The 21,619-nt window shown below is 45.2% G+C and overlaps 3 protein-coding genes across 12 annotated transcripts in view; 1 reads left to right on the top strand and 2 right to left on the bottom strand.

The window, feature by feature from the left end:
• Positions 1–1,298: 1,298 nt before the first annotated feature.
• Positions 1,299–4,853, bottom strand: MICOS13 (mitochondrial contact site and cristae organizing system subunit 13). The gene is made up of 4 exons (XM_075524156.1): positions 4,727–4,853; positions 3,437–3,593; positions 2,594–2,645; positions 1,299–1,516 (listed from the first exon to the last, which is right to left on the bottom strand). The coding sequence occupies exons 1-4, from the start codon at positions 4,753–4,755 to the stop codon at positions 1,419–1,421; spliced, it is 336 nt and encodes a 111-aa protein (XP_075380271.1). The 5' UTR covers positions 4,756–4,853; the 3' UTR covers positions 1,299–1,418.
• On the top strand, positions 4,803–16,116 carry HSD11B1L (hydroxysteroid 11-beta dehydrogenase 1 like). Of its 4 annotated transcripts, XM_075524155.1 has the most exons (9): positions 4,820–4,934; positions 6,653–6,700; positions 8,523–8,701; positions 9,947–10,077; positions 11,501–11,612; positions 12,934–13,025; positions 14,093–14,186; positions 15,050–15,215; positions 15,513–16,116. In XM_075524155.1, exons 3-9 carry the CDS (start codon positions 8,617–8,619, stop codon positions 15,697–15,699), a joined length of 867 nt encoding a protein of 288 aa, XP_075380270.1. In that variant the 5' UTR covers positions 4,820–4,934; positions 6,653–6,700; positions 8,523–8,616; the 3' UTR covers positions 15,700–16,116. The 4 variants fall into 4 exon arrangements, with proteins under 4 accessions (XP_075380268.1, XP_075380267.1, XP_075380270.1 ...); XM_075524153.1 differs by having other exon boundaries at positions 4,803–5,252; positions 15,050–15,631; XM_075524152.1 differs by having other exon boundaries at positions 4,818–4,934; positions 15,050–15,631.
• Positions 16,117–17,755: 1,639 nt separating this feature from the next.
• CELF5 (CUGBP Elav-like family member 5) overlaps positions 17,756–21,619 on the bottom strand; it is a 42,641-nt gene continuing 38,777 nt past the window's right edge. For 5 of the 7 annotated variants that reach the window (XM_075524369.1, XM_075524373.1, XM_075524372.1 and 2 more), the window contains 3 exons: positions 21,217–21,360; positions 20,939–21,103; positions 17,756–19,875 (listed from right to left, as the gene is read on the bottom strand). In XM_075524369.1, the coding sequence (XP_075380484.1) occupies positions 20,976–21,103; positions 21,217–21,360 (272 nt within the window). In that variant the 3' untranslated portion in view covers positions 17,756–19,875; positions 20,939–20,975. The remainder of the gene's footprint in view (positions 19,876–20,938; positions 21,104–21,216; positions 21,361–21,619) is intronic. The other 2 variants (XM_075524370.1, XM_075524371.1) reach the window with 2 other exon arrangements.

The following is a 21,619-nucleotide window of genomic DNA, read 5'->3' as shown; positions in this document are numbered from 1 at the left end:
TTGTTTTTTTTTTTTTTTTAAAAAAAATCACATTTGTGTTTTTATTCATGCAAAAACTAGGAGAAAGTCTGGTAGGAAAACACAGCTTGAATTCTCTAGGCATTCAAAACATAAGGAAATAGAAAAAATGTCCATGCAGATTGCTGTTATTCAGTGGCCAGCTTCGAGTTTAGCTCACATTCATGTATTTGTTCATAGCTCAGCTGCAGAATAGCATTGTTCCTTTGCAAAGAACTTATAATACACAAAGACATAGTTGCAGTCAATGGGCTCTGTTCCTGAGGTACTTCTGCCTAATTCTTCATGGGGGCACTAGGTTTAGATGAAATAGGAAATCCCTCAGCCTCATTCTCCCTTCCATGGGGCTCTGCTGTGATTGGAGATCCTTCCCATTTCCATTTTCTCTCTTGCTCAGTTGCCAAAAAGCTTTACACACAGAGATGCCAGTATCTTAAAGGTACTTCCAGCCCTATTTTTCAGGCATTTAAAGAAGCCAGCAGACAGGATACTTTTTTCAAGTCAAGAGACAAACTGAATCTACTTAGTTTTAGCCAACAGCTGGTAAAACTTAAAATCTAAACCTTTGCCTCCAAATAATCTATGCTGTGGAGCTAAGAATTCAGATACAGGTGTAAATTTGACGGTGCTACTGGTCATTGACTATGCATCCAAGGGCATATTTGGATTAGTTGCTGGAAAAGCTACAGTTAAACAGTACTGTGATTTTGCTGTTCGAGCTCAGGTACTAGGAACACTCGCAATGCCCGTAGGCCAAATAGACTGGGGGGGTGTTAGAAGTTTCCTATGACTTGCTAGAGTTTTGCATCACAGACCTATAAACTCCCTTCTGTTGCACGCTGTCATCAACAACAAGTATTGCAACTAGCACTGGCTACTCCCAATTGTGTGACAAGTCACAGACCACCTGGAAGCAGCTTTCACATCAATAATGTGCTCTTTGTCTGACAGAGGCACTCCTTCCTCGGCTAGCTTGAAGACAAGTGCTTTGTCTTCGAACAACATCTTTTACTGTTACCTTGGATTTTTTAATATTTTTTTTAAACTCTTGTTGGCTTGCTTTGAATTAGGTGGCTGGCATTCACCTTCAAGATTAATTCAGCTTCAGAATAATCTGTTTAGTTAGCAAGGTTGGCGGCTTTAGAACAGGGGCTATACCTCAGCATATGGCCATCACTTCATTACAACTGATCCATGATCTCTGCTGAAGCATCTGATCACTGGTAAGACAGAAAGCAATTATTGCAGTCTGTATGCTAAAACCAACCCAAATACAAATGGAAGTTCCGAAGTCTTTTATTGTAGCCCTTGCGTGGCTGAGCTGCCTCTGGAGGGATGGACTATGCATCATCCCAAAGACAACATAGGATGGAGAGAACCATGAACCCTGGAGAACACGTTCATTTGACAAGATCCTTCACATACTTCCAGCCTTCCACAGTGTATTCACAGGCCCTGGTGGGAGCTACAGACAAGGCAGACATGACTGTCTGCACTCCTGCAAGGAAAGCAGAGAAGAATTATCCCAAGAAGAGCATCATTCAAGCCAAATTTCCTAATGTTATTCTAGCATTGTAGATCTCTTCAAGCATGGAGAGAAAAATCTAGCTCTATCTCAGAAGCTTTCAAACACACTGAGGCCTGAATGATCCTTGGTTCAAGTACAGCTTTATTGTCTCAGTAGCATTTGTGACACAGAGAAATTCCAACTTCAGGACCAGTATAAGGGATAGACAATTACAAGACTGAAACAAAGAACTGAGCTAAGTTTCATTTTATTTCTGGCCTTGCCACAGACTCCGTGAGCGATGTTGGACATGTCACAGTATTTGTGGACCGTGTTTTCCCACAGTTACATGAAGACTTTTTGCTGCACCATAAAAACTATAAATTAACTTACTAGGTATTTATAACATGTTTTGACCTTCAAACAAGATCTCTAAAATTCTAATAATAATGGGAACACTTATCCCTTCTGAAAAGCCAGAGGCTGAGTTCAGACACACTAGCATCTGAAGAGTTTATAAACTCTTCAATCTTTAACCAAAAGTTCACCTTTCTTAAGAGTAAGTTATCATCTATTTTTATGCTCTAGTTTCCCTGATCACTACCAGTGCTGATGAACTCACTGGTGCACAAACTCTATCTGTTTATTGTGGGGGCCACAGGCCTCCCCAAACACTTCACTGAAACATTCAGTCTTAGATTCTAGGATAGCATAGGCATGCCTGTCTTGGGGCACAAAGCTGGGCAGCAAGCTTTGTAGGTAAAAGAAACACCAGCTCCTCTGGTTAGAAAAGGCAGACAGGTTTATGGGCACACATCCTCCTCCTTATTTCACAGTTGGAACAACAAGAAATTAAGTCCAAAGTCACTCAGTGTTCTAGTGGTAAAACCTGGAGCAGAATACGCTTCCTTAGTCCCAGTCCCAATGCTCCTTCCACCAGACTGTAACATCTATCACCTCCTTCTCCATCATCCAATTTAGGAGGACAGTACTGAAACAAGACTGGTATAAGCTACATCACTCTTGGCCCCTTGCTCCTTTCACAGTTTGGTGAGAAGTTATTTTTACCTTTATTCCAGGAATCAGAGGGGGAAAAGTCAAATTTTGGAGTGGATGGGAGCTAGAAAGAGAAAGAGAGAGACAAAATATCAGCACTTGAGGGGTTTCTCTTATAACAGGATTCACATCACCTTGGAGAAGCCTCTTGACCTCAGATCTTGAAGACTCTTAGGTGCCTACTCTCCCTAAGTCTCAAAAGAGATCAGACACAAGGCTTAAAGTCTGGACTTTGCTCTTTCCCCCGGTATAAAGTAGGGGCGGAAGGCAGTACTTATCATTTGGGTGCACCTGAAAAATCATCTCCATGGCTGTCTCCTTACAGTTATCTATTAGTTTAGAATAGTCCCTAATATGAAAAATGCTTTTCAAACTTTCAGCAAAAGCTTCTCCTGTTCTGAGGATTTTAAAAACTAAGAATTACTCAAAGAGAAGGGCCTCTTCAGGCAATTTAAATTCAACTTGATGAACTGTTACCAGCTTGAGAAATTGGGAGGAGAATCTTTTCATTAATTTTTTAAAAGCACGTAGGATCCTTCAAAGGCAGCTTAGGAATACCACTACATAGTGAAATATCTCCCAGAGCATGCTTGCAATCCCCTCCTTGACCCTGCATAGCCTAGTTACCCCTTCTCCTTTGAAATAACATCTGTGAGCAATGCCTCTCCCCTAAATTTAAAATGTTATCCTCCTTCCATTTCAATCCTCTTCAAAATATTCTCAATGTGAAATCCAGTTTCAACAGCAAAACTCCTGCCAGCATCACTGGAACCAGAATATCACCCCAATGTTTCCTCCTCCTCATTCGGAGAATGCGTTTGTTTTGCTGACTCTGTTCATCTGCACAGTCCTTACCTCCCAGCCTATGTAACTTGTCCACTCTTGGATAGCTGGAGGCAGTGCTGCTTGAGCTTTTTTGAGCGCTTCAGCAGCTTGTGTGCCACTGCCCAGCAGCCCCTGATCATATGCCACATATACAGCAGCTCCAGCCAGGCTTCCTTTGATGACAAACCTGAAAGAATCAAAAGCAGCAACAGTTCAGTTCACATTATGACTATCAATGCATCTCTCTCAGCAGGCTGTGACCGTCAAAGGGAGGGCATCAATACAGAAATCTGAGGGTCACAAATACTCTACTGTAATGTCTTATCACAGACAAAAAGCAGCAGAAAAATATCTAGCTACCTTCCTTTTCTTCCTAGGCCAACTATTCCCTGTCAGCCCCTTGAAACTACACCCATTCACATTTTATCAGAGACAGTTTTCAAGACAAAATGAGAAAGTGTCAAACACCTCAGATTAAGTGCCACTTTTAAAAGTCTGAGAATCACTGGCATATACCTTTGATAAAAGGAACAAAAGGATTTTGCAGTGGGTAAGACATCCATGTTAATGATGTGGTTCTTGCTGTCTTGGTAATAAGTAATCTGATTAATCTGTTAATAAGTAATCTGACAGACATCAACATCTTGTTAAGCTCATTACAGTCCAGTGAACACCTGGCCATGCCTGCTCCTGCACTGCCTAGGCTTTTAAAGTTTCCTGGTAGACTGCATGGCACAGTCTTTCCTGCACTTTTTTTCTGCACTTTCCCCTTTAAAAGCATCACAAAACTATTGCACACCTAGGGAAAGAAAACAACCAAAAACTTGCCAGACAGCAGTACTGCAGTAGTAGAACATATGATAGATAAGGCCGTTGAGAGAGGCAAGAGAGAATCAATATTTAAATCCATGTATTCACAAGTATTTTGGGGAAAAGGGATTTCTCTGTTAAAGATGTGCTGCTCGCTCCCAAAAGCACCCTTCCACACCTTCGCCCTTCGGGTGGGCCCTATGTCCAGATGTGAAAGTGCTCCCCCAGCAAACAAGCACCCCTGGCGGCACTCCCCCCCTTTATTTTACGCATTCGTGCTCGCCGCGAGAAAACCGCCAGGCTCCTGCCAGGCACCGGGAGAAACAAAGCGGCTGCCGGGTGGGGGCCAGGCCCGGCAACGGGGGCAGACGAGGTCAAGGGCGCAGCGCTGCAGGGCCGGCGCGGACAGCCGCGGCGGCAAGGGGCCGCGGGCCGGGCGGTACGTGCGGGGGACGGGCGAGCTCTCGGGCCGGGCTCTCCGGGCAGAGGAGCGCGGGCGCAGGGACTCACTTGACGGCGGGGAAGAGCCGGGCAGCCATCACTGCGGCACGGGCAGCGCTCTGGGCCACGCGCGCGGGGACCTTCGGGAGCCGGTCACGTGGCCGCCTCCGCTTGGCGCCTCGCGGCGAGCGCGAGAAGGCGCTCCCCCCTCCACGGTTGCCATGGCAGCCGCGCCGGCGCCTGGGAGGTCACGCGGCGGGGCCAGACACGCGCACAGGTTGGCCGGTCCGCGCGGAGGCGGTCGCGGGGGAGGCGGGCTGGCAGGGGGAGGGGCCGGGCCGGCGGCAGCTCGCGCTCAGCGCCTCCGCGTCTCTCGGCGGCGAGCCCCGCGCGAGGAGAGCGGCGCTGGGGCCTGCCGCGACGGCCCCGTCAGCAGCGTGTCGCTGCCTTGGTGCTGTCGGTACCTTGCTGCTCTTCGCATCTCGACGGAAGCCGGGCCAGGGCTTCAGCCCCCTCGCTCCTGACAGGGCTCCGTCCTGTCAGCTCTGCTGCTTCGTTTCTGTGTCGTGCAGTAAGGAGTGCCGGTTTCCCTGAAGTAAGGCTTCTGGTGGTTAATGTTATCAGCTATGAGCATAGTCATTCTTTAATGAATTAAACGTTCTGTAAGATTAGACATGAGGTTTTTTTCTCCTGTAGACGAGGGAGAACTCATGTTGTGCAGAGGCTGACTCTGAGTTCAGAGAGCTGTGGGAATTGCCAGTGAAAGATCTTTTTCTTAGAATCACATGTATTCTCTTTGTCTCTTTCTTTTATTTTTCTCTCTCTTTTTTTTTTTTTTTTAAATTAATAGAGCTCCTAACCTTTTAGTCTCTGTACATGCTTACACAAAATTTGGCCAAAACAAGGCCAGCTCTTGCTGTGGGTGCCTGTCATGTTCGGAAACCATCGCAACTCTCAGTGCGAGCATCTGTTTCTCACTTTTTTCTTGATCCTAAGAAAATCCAGGCAGGTTCAAAACAGAACATATTTGTTGCTTTATCCACCTTTAACCAAATATGAGATGGTCTGAACTGCTGATATTCAGCTGACCTGGATCCCCTGTTTGTAACAGGGGAGTAGAAACAGATACAATGAATAGAAATAGAAAATATGTGTTGTGTTGTCAAATCACATTATGCTTTTTAACTTAAACCTCCTGAGTTCCAAATCTACCTGCTAACCTCTCAACTTCAAGAGTATCTACTGAAGGGGTTAAATCCCTGACAATCCCTGACTAAGACCTTACTGTGATACATAGACTTGCATTTTTTTAGTTTCACTCGCATCCTTGTTCTCTTTTGTTCTCTTCCCTTGCAAAGATAGTTTTGGTTACCTGCTGAGCAGAGTTGATGGTGGGACATTTCCTGTGACTTCTTACCTGATAGGACTAAACAGGCCTTGAGCGAGCTCATTAGGCTTCCTAATTAAATAACTGATAACAGGAACTCAGGACGATTGTGCCAAAGATAAGCACCAAAGAACTAGCTTAAATCGACCCCCTTGTAACATTCCGAGGCCAAAGGACTGATGAGCTAATTCAATGACTATATATGGACAAAGGAAGCCCAAAGCCCAACTAATGGACAACGTGAGGAAGACTATGGAAGACCACCGGAGGGTGAAAAGACCCTAACCCTAATTTTACTGCGCATGCTTGGACTATGTAAATGAATTCCGGGAACTCATCACCATAAAACTGCCCTTTTCGGGAAATCTGATTAATATGTATGATTTTTCTGTATATGAACTGATGTATTGTGCTAACCTGGCAGAGCACTTGTGGTGGAGCGATCCCCAGTGCTGCCCAGCGCTGCAATAAAGAATACCTGCTTAATAGTCATCCTGACTATTGAGTCCTGATTTCAGCTTTTCATGGCAACACTACTATATTATCACAGAACCTTCCAGTTACTGAAGTTCATACTTGTTCCCATTTTTCTCTTTTATCTTCTCCAGGCCCCAGTCCTGCAAAGACTTCTGTCCATGATCATCTCGTTACCCTGGGTAAGACTGTTAATTTCATTATCTCACTAAGTATTAGCCATATCCTGATATGCTGGCCCAAAAAGCTAGTTTTAAATATGTTTGCAGAACTGTGGAAGTTGACAAAGTGAATTTTGCAGAAGACAGCTTCTGGAACTACTGCAAAATTTCTTTTTTTAATTCCTCCTAAATTCACTGTATCTAGCTGCTTCTGGCTACTAAAGAATTTGTGAAGATAGAAAAACTCAGAAAATGTAGAGAAATAGTACTGGCTAATGATGCTCAGCCTGGTAAGCGAATGCTATTGTTATCCCCCAGGTGTTGGGTTGTTTACCCGATGGGCGAGACGCCAACAGACACTCAGGGCAGAGGTATTTTATTGCATGTCTGCACAGAGATGGGTGCTAGGTGGTTATTCCACACATGTTATGGCACGCTAGCACGCTATACTAAATAACTACCGCCTATTTATCTTGTTACATGACTAGTAAAAACCCACCCAAATTTATGTTTATTGGTTAGTAATTACTACTCCGTTTATCATTGGTGAGTTCTATGTAAACGAGCACGCATGCTCCTTGCAGGCATGGGGGGCAAGTCTTTTCAGTCTTGTATTGAGTCGGCGGTCGCGATCTCCCCCTGCCACCTTTACCTTTCCCTAGTTACCACAGGTTTTTTCCTAACTTCATGTTTCTTCGGCACTCCCCCAGTCTTCGGCGCCTTCTAGGGCAGGATGTTCTCCTTTTATTGGTCTTGTAGTTCCTCTTCAAGGGCACAGTCGTTAGCAAGGCATGTGTTGTTTATCCAAAAAGTGCCTTGTTTCCCAAGGGCTTTATGGCCTTTTTATGGCCCTTACATCGCCGTTAGTATCAGTAAGTTTTGATACTGACTTAAGTTTTGAATTTTCCTTTTGCAGGACAAGTTCTAAAGGAGAAGTACAGAGGTAAATACCTCTCGTTTTTCCCTTCCTTGTATACCATTTTACATATGGCAGGCATGTATAATTTCCAAAACATGGCAAAGCACATCTAAACGTAATTTGTCAGCACGATTTCATATCTGTTTTAAATTTTTGTCGACAGCTGCAGATAATACATTATTTTGGAAAAGAGATAATCAGTTGCTTAATTTTGCTTTTCAGATTTGATGTATTTTTACATCAACTATATCTGTGAGATTCTGAAATAGAATGCAGCAATACAAAACGCAGAAGGCTTTTACTGTAAAATTAGACTTTCAAGTCACAGTTTAAATGAGGAATGGGTGCTGACTCCAAGTTTCTACAAGTTTCTGTGGAGTGTTCCATTAGGGACAGACATTTTAAAAATAATTCCCCTGGTCCAGTTCATTTAAGACAGACTGAATGCCAGATCATCTGTCCTGGAGCAAATGAAAGGCTGAGAAAACAGTAGTTGAGCAAGGCAGGAAGATAGATGAGATGATTTCTTGAGCTTTCTCCAGACCTGTTTTCTGCCCTCTTTGGATTCCTTCCTCTTGTATGAGAGCAGGTTTCATTGTCTTCAGGCCTGCAGCTTTACGTTTTTCATCCTGCCAAGGCTACTTCCTCTGAATAGGGAGTTACACTGCTTGGCAAGGCCAAGTCATAACCTTTCATGGGCAAATGCAAACCATTCGCAGGTGTTCCCTCCCTTCAACAGGGAAACAGCAACTTCTTTGCAGCTTCTTATCAAAGTGTTGATTTCCCATGTCGTCCTTATCTTTCATTCTTGACAAAAGTGACTTCTTTAGCTCCCAGTGGAGAGACTTCTTGGGTGGAGCCTTAGTTCTACACAGCACCTCTCTTATATGCAGGACAGAAAAGGACTTTACACGCTTCTTGCAGGTTGGCTTCCAGCATCAGAGGAAGGAGATTACAGTATTTTCGCTGGAGTGCTCAGCTTCAAGACTTCACTTTGTTCTTCACAACTTGGAAGGATATGAAGCCAGTTGGAAAAGTGCTTTGTGCTACAGGGATCATAGCTGGGCTTCTAGCTTTCTTCTGGAAAGACCCTTTTAACCCAGGTAGGCTCACCAGGGGGTCATTCCAAACTGGAATGTAAGTCACATAAGAAGAGGTTGAATTTCCAAACGCTGACTGGTGGTCTCATTCCTGCCCATAGTCTTACCAGAGTTGGTGGCCCCAAAGCAATGCTTCATTCCCAGAAATAAAGAGAAGCTTGAACCAAAGAGGAAGACAGAATGGTCTAACAGCATTTACAAGGGATCCTGCTGTCTATGTGGGGAAAACATGACATGTACTTTGCTGCTGCCTTTTTTTTTTTTTTTTTTTTTTTTGACTGCAAACTCCTTGGGATCAAGAACCATCTCTATAGATGTGCAGTGCCCAGCGCAAGAGGGCTGACATGTCTCCAAACTGATGGCAAAGAATAAATGATATGCAGAAGGCAGGAGGCCCAGAGCCTGGTTTATGTTGTACAGCTTTTTATAAAGTGAAAACCAACTTCATCCTGGAAAGATATTGGTCTAGGAACCCAGGCAAAGGGCATGTGACACAGCTAGCTCGCATAATCATATCATTATTCCCCAGCAGTGATAGCCTAGGCATAATGTCCACAACAAACACACAGTAATAAAACAACACACCTCTTGGGCAGTTGGGCCTGGGGGTTGTTCCATGGCAACTGAGCCATGCCGGCTGCACGCTTTTATCCATTATCCAACTCCATGAAAGAATGCTGAGTTGGGAAGGAGGGATGGGAATGGTGAAGCAAGGCTTGGCTGTTTGGATTGTAGCATGCCAGCTACTGTCTGAGTGAAGTGGGTCAGACTGAGCCTCCTGCTCCATGACCAAAGTATGAACCGGGGCTTGTCAGGATGGAGGAGGCAACTGGCTGTTGCATGTTAGTGCAGCTAGGCTGAGCTGACTGCCGTGTGCTGGAGCTTGTTGGGCTAGCCAAGCTTTCCTGTGACCCAGGCCAAAACAGATCAATATGGCTGGCTACTTGACATGAGGTTGCTGATGACTAACCTTTTTGTTGTAGGCACCTGTCAGAAGGGAAAAATAGCTCATTCTTTAAAGGTTAGGTAATTTTCAATTATTTTCAGTCTAGCAAGAATTGGAAGGTATTGTTAATCTCATGGCTTCTTCAGGTCAGTCCTGCCTCTTCTAGTTTTGGAGAAGCATCAAGACTTTTGAGCACTTAAACACACCTTTCTACTTTAGAGCTCTGCCAATAGTTAAGGGCAGCTCCTCCGCTGCTTCCTTCACTTACTTCTATATCTTGTATCCTCTTTCCTGTAAATAAGAGAGCTTGTCTGGTGCCCGCGTTCTCCTGACTGGAGCCAGTGCTGGGATTGGAGAGCAGATGGCATATCGTTATGCCAGATTTGGTGCTGAAATTGTTTTGACTGCTAGGAGGGAAGCTGTGCTGCAGAAGGTAAGAACTTCCTTGTATGAGGGAAGACTTAAGAGATTTGGACTTTTACCAAAAAAACAGCAACAAACAACAAATTAGTTGTCAGCATGATAAATTTTCCTTCAGAACTGTTGTTGAGCAAAACCAGCTTAGTTACTTTCAAAATTCTTCCCACTTATGTAGAAAGATGGAACATGCCACTGACATGTTTTGAATCTGATTTGCTGGCAGTGTCCTGTGCTGTTCTTCTCTAACTGATCTCCTGGATGGCCTACTTTGTGTTGCCATACACCAGTGCCTGCTGCAATATACCCATTTTTTCTTACCAGAAGGCAGTAACACTGCATACTGGGGAGGTGTAACCCAGAAGGGAGCTTGGCCTGTACAGGAAGATGCATATACACCACCTGAACTTTTTACTGCCTGAACATTTACACGAGAAAATGGAATGAAGCTGCGTCAGGGGAAGTTCAGGTTGGACATTAGGAAAATATTCTTCACTGAGAGGGTGGTCAGGCACTGGACCAGGCTCCCCAGGGAGAAGTGGTCATGGCACCAAGCCTGTCAGAGTTCAAGGAGCATCTGGACAATGCTCTTAGTCATATGGTTTAGTTTTAGGTAGTCCTGCGAGGAGCAGGGAGTTGGACTCGATGATCCTTATGGGTCCCTTCCAACTTGAGATATTCTATGATTCTATGAACTACAATTCCTGTGTGATATTGTGCAGCTTTTCAGAGTCCAAAGAGTTCTATTTGTAGCTGTTTTGTTAAAGACTCAAACCTTTTTGTAGGTTAAATAATTTTTGACCAGCTCAAATAGATGAGACTCCTTTATCTGTAGTTTATAAAATGGGACAATATTTAGAGAAGGTATCTCTTAAACTGTGGGGATAGGTGACTCGCAAGGAAAGCTCTTCACTATGAAATGGCACAAAAGGAGAGTTGGGGACAGTGAGCATAAGAATAGTTCCTAATGCCTGGAAGGCATTATTTCAGCAAATAGCTAAACTGCATATCATTACTGGGCACCTTCATATACTCAGCATAGCCAAGGAACTATGAAGGATGAATACTGCTAGAGCCTTACTAGGTATTTTGGAACAAAAAGAAGAACTTAATGTAGAGCATAACCCTTATTCCAGAAGACTTCTCCTGAAGAAGACTGTCTTTTTCGGGTCAATCTTGATCCTTTTCCAAGGTAGATTGAATCTGCATGCTGCTAAGAGTTACCTCTGTTTAACTGTCGGGTTAAACAAAATCTGGATGCAAAATGAGCTCTCCATGGGCTGAATAGCAGTAGACTTAAAATTAAAGTGTGTCTCTGTCCAGAATTTACTCTCTCTGACTGTAGTAGGGGGAAAAAAAGTGCCTTACAGTGCCCTTATTTCTATTTCCCCCCCCCCGCTACGTATTGTTTAATCTTTGGCTGTGTGTTCTTTTTCAAGGTGGTGGAGAAATGCCTGACACTTGGAGCAAAGAAAATATTTTATATCCCTGCAGATATGTCTTCCCCTTCAGAGCCTGAAAAGGTGGTTCAGTTTGCTGTTCAAAAGCTGGGTAAGCATCTCGGGCATCTCTTTGGCTTTCAGGTATATAGACAGTTCTCATTCCCTTAGGAGCTTCCTGCTTCAGTTTCTCCATGTTCCTCACTGAGGGGAATGTTTAGGACAGCAGGGTGTGGGGTTTGTAAATACCAATCTGGATGTGGCCATCTTTTTAGCTACCTTTCATGGGGAGGGCATGTCTTTTGCTAGAGGATAAAAGTATGCAGAAAGTGCTTGCTCACGGTACTTCACTAAAACCACACCGCATAGCAAGAGCTGCAGTACCTCACCTGTCACAGGGTACCCTGTGTACACGCATTTGCCATATGTGAGCAGGTACCAGCTGCACACACCCAACCCTGAACATAGTGCCTTGTGCTGAGAGAGACAGAAACTGGGAGGTTTGAAAGCAGTGATCTGCCCCTGTAGTGAAGCTCAGTCCAAGACTGTATAGAAGGGGAAGGTGGTCTTATTTTAACCAGAACTGATTCATGCTGCTCCCACTCTCATGTGCAGTCACTAAAGACTGAGTGAATGCATTCACATTCGCATTCACTCAGTCTTTAGTACTCACAAGCAACAAGATGTGTATGACGAAGTACCTTGGCCAAGCTTACTAGTGGTGATACAAAGGACAAGGGATGTCCACTGTTGAGTCCTCATCATGTCTTCTGGGTTCTTGGTTGGTGACCACGTGCTGCTTTTTGATGGTCTTTTGTGCCCTGTAGGAGTTGAGTGATTATGATCTTTTGCCTCTCCATCTTGTCTCATTTGGGTCAGACTCTCATTAGGCAGGATTTTCTACTATACTCACTATCCTTTTGTCCATTATTTGAGTGTCTTAATTACTTCATTATGCTCTTGGTTTTCCTGATGTGGGTGTCTTAAGAAACTGTGTGTAGGTGTGCTGTGATCTGGATGATGTGCCAGTCCAGCAGCCATCAATTCCTACCTTTCTTTTAAACCTTCTGCTGTTTCTGCTGATACATTCCCATACCAATCATAATTTTTCTGTTACAAATTTGTATACTTATAACTTTGAAAATAGAGCGTACCACTAGAACTAAGTTCCAAGTCTGCATTACCCTGAAACATCATTTCAGAGAGTTGCTATCAAAGAAGAACAGCTTTCCTTCCAATTCTACCCTAGAGGAGCAGGCAAAGCTGTTGCCAGATGGACATATTTCATGTATCTCCATGGTAAAGTACTTAATGGAAAAGCCTTCTGAGGGAGCGGCTGGTTGGTTCAGCCCTCCCGCTGGCATTTCTGAGTTCCTTGGTTACTGCTTATGGGATGGCCCCTTTGTTTGACTGCTCCTTTCTCCTGTCCACAGGGGGACTGGATTACCTGGTGTTGAACCACATTGGCATGACCCGTTTCCAGATGTGGGCTGGAGATGTGGAATACACCCGCTGGCTCATGCAGGTGAGGTTTCCCAGCAGGAAGAGCTCACCTGGAATTGGGTCAGTCTGGCTTCTCCTGGGACAGCTTTGGGAAGCTCAAAGGCAAAGTCAATTCTATGGCAATGGCTGAGAACAAACCTTTTATTTCATTCGTGTTTCAAGTCTAATGGTTTGGAGGCTTCGTTACTAGACAGGTGTTTTGCTCAGTTGTTGTATATGTGTGCAGAGGAATGTCTGGGAAGAACTTCACTTCTCTCCTTCCTTCTGTCCTTTTTATCTCCCATTAGCCCAGGACTGTTAGGGATTGATGGGTAGTTACGGGCAGTTGTGCAATGTATGTCCCGTTTAGGAAGGCCAATAGGTGAGGAGCAAGCACTTCCTACTAATCTACAGCAAGTGCACAAGTCATTGCAGAACACAATAAGATTGTTTGAAATGGCGTTTGCTATTTGAGTCTCTGCTGACAGATTCAGAGTTTTCCTATAGAATCACCTTGGTACCAGGTTTTGGGACCATGGAGATGAAGAGCTGTTTTCTTGATTCAGTCTTCTTGGGTCAGGTGGGTCATATTAGTTCTCTTTCATGTTGGAAGGAGCCTGCTTGCTGGAGAGTAGGGAACTTGGGATCGCAGGTAAGAAATTTCTTACAAGTCAGAGAGCAGTCAAGCTCAGAAGAGATGCTGAATGTTATGCTTCATTGTAGTTTGAGCTCAGTCAGGAGAAACTTAAAAGGAGAGCACGTTGAGACACTGCTGGTGTTCTTGTTGCTGGATAGGAATCGCAGAGTAAAGAGTGACATATAGAGAAATCAGGGACAGCTAGTTGTCTCTTGTCAAGAAAGCTGTGTGTTAAAGCCCAGGAATAACCTTTGCTCTGACTCTTCTCCATTGCTTTTTCTGGAATCTGAAAGACTCATGGATGCGATGTTTGTCCCTGTCTTCACAGAGATTATTCTTTTCGCTTGATGTTTGATAAAGCAAATCCAAGCCATGCTTCTTTCCGTTTCTGACCACTGTATTGGCTTTCTGGCTCATGCTGACCTTCCCTCCAAACCCTCTTGCTTCTTCCATGTCTACTTTTATCATTCCAGGTGAATTTCTTCAGTTATGTGGCACTTGCAACAGCAGCTCTTCCCACCCTGGAGAAGAATAAAGGCTCTCTGGTGGTTGTTTCTTCCCTCACAGGTTAGTGTCTTTAACTGGTATAAGTGCTGGCCTTGTGGAAACAATGGTTCCCAGCACATCATGTTTCTCTGTGTCCTTCAACCCCTCAACACATTTTCAAGCTGTGCATTTTATAGTAGCAAGCAGGATGGTGGCTGGCTGGCCTTCTTGTTTTCTGGAAGACCTGTGTTGCACCATTTTGCATTCCCTTGGAACTTTGCTCTTCACTTGCCATGTGCCCAGATCTGCTTGTTTGGCTCCTGTCCCTCACAGCCAGGCCCATCTCTCCTGCATTTCTGACACAGCATTAAGACCATCCTGCCACTCTAAGGCCTTCTGGCTTTGGCCAGCCTGAATAGAAGGCTGCTGAGTAGCTGCACCTATTGTACAGGATGGAAAGGCAGGAGAAAGTCTTCAGTGTGCGCTCAAGGGAGCTGCATCACCATACACAAGTTCAGACTACGGCTCATCCCTGCCTTGTGACATAAGGTGCCATGGTGTGAGGGAAATGTCATGGCCAGATGCAGCAGCATGTGACTCAGTCCATGTGTTTGCATGTGATGGGGGAGGGGAAGGCTGCAGGTAGACCATCACACTGGGCTTTTTAGCCCAGCATGTGACCTTGTTACTGTGGAAGTTAAAAGAAATTTTTCTCCCCTTATCCACATGTGTGATGGCTCTTGTGCTGGAATGTGCTCTCACAAAGCAGTGTAACTTTCTAAGTGCCTGCATGTGACTAGAAATAGAGGGACACTCACCTGAACAGAACATGGGTTGATGCAGGATGATAAAGCCTCTGTCTTTGCCCAGATTCCCTCTCCATGGCACCATCCTCCTTACAGCCACTTTTCTTATGTTTTCCATTCTCACCTTCTCCTTTCCAGGGAAAATACCCACTCCCTTCACCACTTCTTATTCTGCCACCAAGTTTGCACTGGATGGATTCTTCAGCTCGCTGCGCCATGAACTCAATATGCAGAAGAGAAATGTCTCTGTCACACTGTGCATCCTGGGCCTGATTGATACTGATGCAGCATTAGAGAATACCAGGTATGTATTTGCAGGAGGATGTAGGAGTCTGGGAGGGAGTGTGTCTGCAGGAACGTGTTTCTTCTTGAAAGCATGCAAAAATGCACCACAACTGTGTGTAAGATGGTATGTGTATCTGTTTGGATGTGCAAGAAAATTAATGGGAAGAGTGCTTCTGCTTGGGTACATCACAGAGGTTGTGCATGTCCACCTCAGCATGAAACATGAGCATGCAGGACCCTGTGATACTCAGTCTGCCCAGTTAAAACCACACCAAGGATTGACTGGCTTTGAGTGATCCTGACTGTTTCCTTCCAGGGGCAAAGTGCACCTCACTGCTTCTCCTGCTCCTGAAGCTGCACTCGCCATCATCCGGGGGGGTGCCACACGGGTGCAGGAGGTTTTCTACCCATGGTGGCTGCAGCACGTGTGCTGCCTCTGGGTTTTGTTCCCCAATAACCGGAACCAGGTTTTACAGAGTTACTATAACTACAGCACTCCTTAAGGGATGCCCAGCCTCAGTCTCTGCTGCCATCCTACATCCCTTCTAATCACATTGCCCCCGTCCCACTAAGCAGCCCATTCAACCATTGGTGTCAAGCAGGAGCTGGGCAGCAGTGGTGGCAAAGTAACCTTCATTCTTTTCATGAGACTCTTCTTGGTCTCCCTCTCATCCTGCTTCAGCCACAGTTCTGATATTTCTACCCGTCAGTCAGAGATCTTTCCCACTGTTCACTCAGCCCTCCATCCATCTCCCCTCCTTCAGCCTCACCTGTCTGCTTTTACTGCCTCCAGTCTTCTCTCAGCTCCAGCTTTAACCTCTGTCTGTACAGGATGTCCTGGAACATCTGTACATTCCTGGGACATCCTGCTCCACTGCTTCATTGTTTTGTGGATACTATGAACTTTCTTGCTTCCTATAAATAGGATTTTAATCTCTATTTTAATTAAATTAAATTTTTTTTCTAATGTGTTGGTGTTACGTGTTGATGCTTCCTCTGTGATGGCAGGCTGGTGACCTGCCTTCTGTGAGCACAGGTCTGTTGGTAGACATTTGCTGACTGCATGGGACCTATTAAATCAGCTCTTCTTGCCGTAAATGCCAAGTTGGGTTGATGATTCCTGCACTGAACAGGAGAAGGAATGTAGAGGGAATTCTTCCCTAACATGTTATGCCTCTGGATGCGTGTCATGGCTTGTAAGTTCTAGCAGATAAGAAAAAGCAGTCTCTGCTTGAATCCTCCTGGGATGGGGATGGATAAAAGATTCTACGTGGGCTCCTTGGTGTCTGAGAGGACGGTTATTTTGTGTGTTGTTCCTGCCTGCAATGCATGAATCCTGAAGGAATTTTAAGTAGCTTTGAAAGCTGAACATTTTGTAGAAACTGGTTAACAGGTTTGGAATTTATTGAAACAGCCAGGTGTTGCTTAAAAAACAGGCTTGTCCGAGGATATAGAACTAAAATGGAGTGTGCAGAGGTTTGCCAATCTTCCTTCAATCATAGCTGGTCTTCTCCAATGAGAGAAAAAAAGCAGGTTGAGGGGTACACTCTAGCCGGTGAGAGGCGGCTTCCTGGGAAAGGGTCACTGGATGCCCCCTCCTTCTTTGCTCTGTTGACAGCTAGGTGCTAGACTAAGTGCACTCTTGTTCTGAGCTAAATATTAAAACTTGTGTGCCTGCAAGAGATGTCACTGCAGCTTGAGTTCTTATTCTTGTTACTGGGAATGGTGTGTGGCACTTTTAGTCGCAAGAACATTTTATTCACATCATAGGAACAGGCACCAGCTGAGTGTTTTCCTGCCTCTCTCCTTGCCATTGACTGGATTTTGACATGACAAAGCTTTCTACAGAGCTGTGTGGAAATAAGAACTCACCGCAATTGACAAACTCTGGAGTTTGAACCCACCACTTTTTAAAACACACAGCTGCTTGCTTCTCATGACAGTTTGCAGTATACACCTTGGCTCGGTCGCTGCAGAATTGTGTTGGTGCAGGGGCAAGGAGGCATCAAAAATTGCGGTAGTCCTAGATTTCATTCTCTGCTCATATTCGGCTTTTCACCAGCACCATTAAATAGGGGTTTCAAAGCAGAAGAAAGTCCCAGGGAAACTGAGAGAACCAGTTTTGTTCTCACAGGTGTGAGCAGAGTACACAGGAGTTCTTAAACGATGTCTGGTATCTGCACACAACAGCTGTTTAGGTTTGTGTTTGGCTCTGCTGGAGCTTGGCTGCTGAATTCATTTGTTGCAATTGGGCTAATATAACAAACTTGCATTTTGAGGATCATATGTTGGATTGGAATAAAAATCCACAGACAGCCTTCTTTCTTAGAGACACGGGGACACTGTGTGGTGTTCAGAGTAAGGCAGGGTTGTATTCTGCAGGACTCAAGCTCTGTCATCCATCCCCGTGAAATGCTTTTTAACTGACTAAACAGATGATTTGCTGAATGGAAACAGACTTTCCTTGCCCCAGGCCTTTGGTGATTGTCCTGAAGTGTGAGCATTAGCTAAAAGCAGGTGCAACTAACACATGAAGTAAAACCGCAGTTACTTAGCAAGTAAAACTTTTATTAAATAAATTTAAGATTTTTTTTGACCAGAGTGAGGAATTTGACATTGATGAAGCTTGTATCGCACCTGTAACATCGTACAGTCACATCGGTAACTGCGATGGAAGAAACTGTAAATGCTTGTTTTAAAGCAGCTTGATCTAGAATTTCCAAAGTCTTTTTTTTCCCATTTTGCATTTGTTGGTCTTTTTTTTTTTTTGTTCAAAATTAGATTAAGTTTAAACTTCATGAAATTACTTGTAGCAGAAATAAAGTACATTATACAAATCACGTACATAATAGATGTTAAGTATAAAAATGGTATTTACAATAAGTAAACATGGACTATAGAAACACAGACTCGCACAGCTTCATCCATCTCTCATAAACTCTCAGCATCAGATACAGAGGGGTGGTTGAGGAGATGTGAAGGTACTTGATGTGAAAGAACTGTGCCACAAACAGCTGAACAATGGGAAACTGGAGGATGAGAATTGGCTGAGGTTCTCTGAAGTCCGCGTATCTCGCTTCAGTATTAATTGCATCAACCTTTCTCCACCAACCCTCTGTTCATGTTTGAACACAGAGACACACACACGCACACACGCACACACGGGAATGTTCTTGGTACCTTATCAAACTCTGGAATATTGAAACTAATCATTCAGAAGGTTTGTGGGGTTGGTTGGTTTTGTTTTTCTTTCCTTTCCTTATTTTGGTAGAAACTTAAAAGAGACCATTTCAAGTTGTTAAAGGGATATGCCTTGTCAGTATGACACCCCACACTCACAGCCCCAGGGGATCTTTGTTAAATCAAGCTCTGAGCTATGTTCTGTGCTTAAGTATATGTGTATATAGCTATACTTATATATGCTGCATAATGTATAATATGTCCCTTGGAGGGGGTGGTGGGGGAAGAAAGCAGAATGGCAATCCTCTTTCGTCATACTATCCTTGTGTCTGCTTGGGAAAGCTTTGCAGAGGGTGTAAGAGATGAGTCCTCTTGCTAAATTCAGATGGAGAAAATGTCCCATTTCATCTGGGAACACTAACCAGTGTTAGGTTAATTCCAATATGGGGAGGCAGTGTGTAGCCCATGGGAGGCTTCTGTCACTCTGTTTTGGAGACTGCATCTGCTCACACTCTCTCTCACGTCCTCTTGCCTTGATCAAGAAAATGCTTTGTTACCATGGAGAGCTATGAAACACAGATCTGTGCCACGTGTGGGAAGGCAGTACAGTTTCTGTAGGTAAAGGGACTGGATTCCTGTGCTTTCAGCCTAATCGAGGAGTGCTCAGGACAGGCTTTGGCACCAAATTCCAGGAGCTTTGTCTGCTGAAGCCCTTGGAAAGGTAAGACTGAGAGCTCTTGAGATCCTTAACCAGGCTGGTGCTAAGGTCAGCGGATGAGTGACTTGAGCTGAGCAGCTGGCTGTGCCCTAATCCTGGAGGTATGTAGTTCTCTTTCTCCTTGCTTCTTGCTAATGTTGAGCAGAGAGATGTGTGCTCTCTCTCTCTCTTGCTCTCTGTCCATCCAAGCATCCTCTCAAAACGTTCAGGCCTATCTGCAGTGCTTGCTGAGAAGACACTGTTGCAAAGGTAAACCCTTAACTTCCAATCCCTCTTGCAAGGAGTCAGTCTCTGAATGGAAAAGTTTGGTCCTGTGAGCCACTTTAAAAAAAAATAGAGACTGTGTATATATATATATTTATATTTGTCTATGAAAGGGCCAGGAGACAGGGCAGGAGGGAGGGAGGGACGGAGCTAAGTTTCCATACATCACTGCAGTAACCTAGAGACACACCAGTGGGTTTTCTTGGTCCATGTACTCCAGGCATACCCCGAGAGGAAGAGCTTCGGGTCCCCAGGGGCTGCTGGTTTTCTGGTCCCTTTGCTATGCACCACATTAGCAGCAAATATGCGAGTCCATCATGGCAAGAATCTTCCTGCTGGGCAGATATTGAGCCTTCTCTTTAATTGCATGTTTTGGGGAGGAGGGCAGAAGGAGGATGGGGTGGGTAGGTGGGGAGCAGAGGAAGGAAAGGGGTGGTGCCAAAAGAGTTGATAAATTTACTGGCCTCTCTGTAAATCAACCTGAAGCAGAAATTCTTCCTCTGGACTTTCCCTTCACCTGAATAGAAAGGGAGGAGGGAGGGAATTGGGAGATTAGGAGGACATCTATGCAAACCTCAGGCTTTGAGTTGCTGTTGCTTAAATGTGGAGGAAGATGACCCCAATTAGAAGGGGCCAAGATCAGCCCTCCCTTGCTCCCAGTCTGTTGGCTAGTAGGAGCTAGCTCTTTGACAGCCAGCTCTCATGTCAGGCAGCTCTTCTGTGGCCCTTCAGGGTCTCATCTTTTCTCTGCTTTTCTGTGGTCCTTGTGAATCATGGGATTGTCCCTTCTTACCCTGGAAAGCATTCTCTGCAGACTAATTTCAGGGCATATGTAACAACTGAAAACAAAACTATTGGGTCTTAAAACCTTTTTAGGAGGATGAATGCTTTTTGGGAGCGGTCAGAAAGTAGACTGAAACCTTGCTTAGACCACAGGCAGGTAATTTGAACCCATCTGCCTGTCAGGGCCCTGAGTGTACCAACAGGGCTTAGTGGCCTTGACCAGCCTCACCTGCGGCTTCTGTCCACACTCTGCCCACGGGCCCAGGAGTCTCATCACAGTTCAGGCCTGTGCCTTCAGTCCTTGTCTGATCTACATCATGGAAGTGCCAATCTTCACCTGTCCATGGACCTGTCCTGTCCATGGATCTTATTATCTGGACTCCAACCCTTCAATTGTCTTCCCATCTTGATGTCGGATCTGTTTGTTTATTATTCTCATTATAGACCTGCCTGGCAATCACTGGACTATGTCTGACCCTGTTTACCTTCACCAGACCTGATCCTGATCTTGACCTGCAGACTGACTCTCTGGCTTGGCCTTGGGTCTGCCTCCTTGCCACAAACTTGCCTGATGATCTAGACTCTTGGTTGAACCTGGCCATCATCTCCAGGCCTGCCTTGGTCACCTTGCTTCAGGTGCTGGGGCTGGGCCCTGGCAGGCGAGGCCTTTGCCCTGCTAGCTGTGTTACTGCATTCAGCTCCTGGCTTCCCACCCCGTAGGGAGCAGCCAGACCTTGCTGCCCCCTGACAGCGGCCAGCACTGTGTAGGAACTGTGCTGTGATGGTGCCAGCTTTACCTGTGCTGCAGAAGTGACTCCTGCTTGCTCACTGCTGTCAGTAGGGATGGTTAGCATCCTTGGGTCGTTTTAACTGGACCTTCAAACGTTTCATGCCAATCTGGAAGCCATTCATGGCCTGGATAGCAGTCTGTGCGCTGGATGGGTTGTCAAAGCTTACAAAACCTGAAGGACAGGACACAGGCATGGATAATAACAGCACTGTTGGTGCCATGCCCAATGCATGAGTCTCCTCATTATCCATCATGCTTCCCTTGCCCACTGGCATCAGCACTCACCGAAACACTTGCTCTGGTTGGTGGCACGATCCATGAATACCTTGGAGGAAATGATATTGCCAAAGGGCAGGAACATCTGCATCAACTCATTGTCTCCAAACTCCTGAGGGAGATGGTAGATGAAGAGATTGCAGCCTTCAGGACCTGCAGGCATGGGGGCAACAGGGAGGAACAAAACAGAGCCCCCAAAGGGAAGGGGAAGAGAAATGGGCTCAACTCAGAGCACAGCACTGGAGGAGAACCCCAGCACTGCCTCCTTCTGTCTCGACCTCCCCTTGCTTGTCTCTCTCAGTCACTGGTCCAGGAAGGGTTCTGAGGGCTCTCTAAGAGCAGCTGGGAGGCAATATGCAGAGCTAGAGTTTCTGGAGAGCAGATTCACTTTCACAGCTTGCCCAGTTCCCAC

The sequence above is a fragment of the Mycteria americana genome, chromosome 24 (assembly GCF_035582795.1).
Source record: "Mycteria americana isolate JAX WOST 10 ecotype Jacksonville Zoo and Gardens chromosome 24, USCA_MyAme_1.0, whole genome shotgun sequence".
NCBI lineage: Eukaryota > Metazoa > Chordata > Aves > Ciconiiformes > Ciconiidae > Mycteria > Mycteria americana.
The sequence above is the reverse complement of the archived record's forward strand: the minus strand, read 5'-3'. Positions and strand labels throughout refer to the sequence as shown.